The following is a 2,495-nucleotide window of genomic DNA, read 5'->3' on the forward strand; positions in this document are numbered from 1 at the left end:
TAGATGGGCGGATTAATGTTTTTAGTGTGAGATATCATAACTTGGCATAATATATCAGTCTATAGGAGCATTGACAATTGGAACAGGACTCTTTTTAAACATGAAGTACCTAAGTTGTTTTTTCCTACAGTTACAAATATCAAAGTTGTTGACCTGAAACCAAGGGGCCTCTTTCACATTTCCGTTTAACAAAAAAATTCTTGCCACATTTGTTTGCCTTGATTAATTAATTAACGACATGTGGTCCACACTGACTTTAAATATGAGTCTCTGGTCTAACTTTTTTTTTTTTTTAAAGAATTGAATAAAGGAATAATCCTTTTCATTTACTGTAATGCTTACATTCAGAAACACAAGGCCATATGAACTCAGCCCCGACTGAGCCAACTGATCACCTCCCCTCTACTTGATGAATGGCTTTACAAAATAATATAGAATGTCTCAATGGTATTCCAAAGTCAAGAATGCTGCCTTCTGTGAATAATTGCTCAGTAAATTACTCTTCTATTTTTAAATAACTCATTTCTCATGTATCTAGGATTAAAACCGTATACCCTACAGAAGGTGACATCATCACAGATTCGGGAAGAAAGAAACACATTCTGTTGGTTTTGATATCACATCTCTCAAATGAGAAGAAAACCATTCACTTCCTTGGATCCGTGGTTCCGCCTTTGGCCTCCAGGGGGCGACGTTGCACTAAAGAGGCATTTGCGTTCGTTGCAGACCATTCTCATCCACTGAGCCTCCCCCTTGCAGCTGGCTGACGCAGCTCACTAATGTCTGTAGATACGGAGCTGTGACGAGAACAGGAGGCCAGAAAGCATCCAGGCTCTTTAAGAGAAAACCTTTCTTAAACGTTTTTGAAACTTTTCAAATTCAGCGACTTGTCCCGTCCAACCTCCCCACTGCTCCTAGCTCCCGGGGCTCAGTGCTCTTGGCCTCTATCCGCCCTGCTCAGGGTCCTGCAGCGTTGCCACTGCTCAGCCATGCTTCTGCTGCTCGTCCCAGTGCTCGCGGTGATTTTTGTCCTGGGTGAGTAGCATTCCATTCCTTTTCCTCCTTTTGTAAATGTGACTACGTTGTAATTGCCTCTAAATAGAGACATCTTTTCTTAGAGAAGTCTGTGCTGCATTTACTTACACAGCATTGGTGTTGCAGGAGGAACCAGAGCCCAGTCTGTGACCCAGCTTGACGGCCAGGTCACTGTCTCTGAAGAAGCCCCTGTGCTGCTGAAGTGCAGCTACTCGTCGTCTGTTTCAGTGGTGTATCTCTTCTGGTACGTGCGATACCCCAACCAAGGACTCCAGCTTCTCCTGAAGTATCTATCAGGACCCACCTTGGTTAAAGGCATCAAAGGTTTTGAGGCTGAATTTAAGAAGAGTGAAAGCTCCTTCCACCTGAGGAAATCCTCAGCCCATGTGAGCGACGCAGCTGAGTACTTCTGTGCTGTGAGTGACACAGTGCCTGAGACTGCAGGGGAGCTGAACACAAACCCCCTGAGATGCTGAGATTTTCTGTGACTCAAGAACTCAACCTTGAAGTCTGTTTTATAATGTTAAATAGCCATTCCAAGTTTCTGATGCTTACTGGTGTATGCTGTATCTTTTTCAACTATTTATTTTTAAACTATATATGACTTTAAAGTGTGTTTCTGCATTGTGAAATTTAGATAATTAAAATTGAACATAAACATCAATCAGGTTGGATTTAAGTATATTTCATTATTGTTTTTATGTTTCACTCATGTTCTTTTTTTTCTGACTCCTTTTGGATTACTTAAATACTTTAAAATTCATATTTTAATCATCTGTGAACTTTTTGGCTATATCTCTGTACTTTTTGAGTAGTTGCTCTGGAGATGGCAACGTACATGCCTAATAATCCAGGGTCTTTGGTGAGCAAATATCATACCTCTTTATGTGCAATGTCGAAATCTTATACAATGTCTCTTTACCAACACTAAAGTTTGTTATTGTTGTTCATATATATTAGTTACATACATTGAAAACATCAGGCCTGGCGCAGTGGCTCATGTTTATAATCCCAACACTTTGGGAGGCAGAGGCGGGAGGTTTGCTTGAACTCAGGAGTTTGAGACAAGCCTGGGCAACAAAGTGAGACCCCATCTCTACGAAATAAAAAAAATTAGCCGGGTATAGTGGAATTTATCTGTAGTCTCAACTACTCGGGAGATTGAGGCTGTATGATAACTTGAGCGCAGGAGTTCGAGGCTGCAGTTAGCTCTGATCACGCTACTGTATTCCAGCCTAGGCAATAGAGAGAGATCCTTGTCTCATTTTTTTTTTTTAAATCACAATATACAGAAAACTTTACCATACAATGTTATAATTTTTTGCTTTCAACAATTATATGCTCTTTGTAAAACTTAAGGAGAAGAATAAGAAGTATTTTATACTTAACAGCTATTTATCATTTCTGGTATTCTTTTGTTCCTGAAGATTTGCCTTTTCCTCTGATACCAGAGGATATAT

The 2,495-nt window shown here is 40.2% G+C and overlaps 1 gene segment (V, D, J or C); it reads left to right on the top strand.

Moving 5' to 3' along the window:
* The first annotated feature begins 729 nt into the window (after nucleotides 1–729).
* On the top strand, nucleotides 730–1,570 carry LOC118144888 (T cell receptor alpha variable 8-6-like). The segment is given in 2 exon segments: nucleotides 730–1,035; nucleotides 1,162–1,570. Coding segments are annotated over 2 exon segments (396 nt in total).
* Nucleotides 1,571–2,495: the final 925 nt, after the last annotated feature.

The sequence above is a fragment of the Callithrix jacchus genome, chromosome 8, assembly GCF_049354715.1.
Source record: "Callithrix jacchus isolate 240 chromosome 8, calJac240_pri, whole genome shotgun sequence".
NCBI classification, from domain to species: domain Eukaryota; kingdom Metazoa; phylum Chordata; class Mammalia; order Primates; family Cebidae; genus Callithrix; species Callithrix jacchus.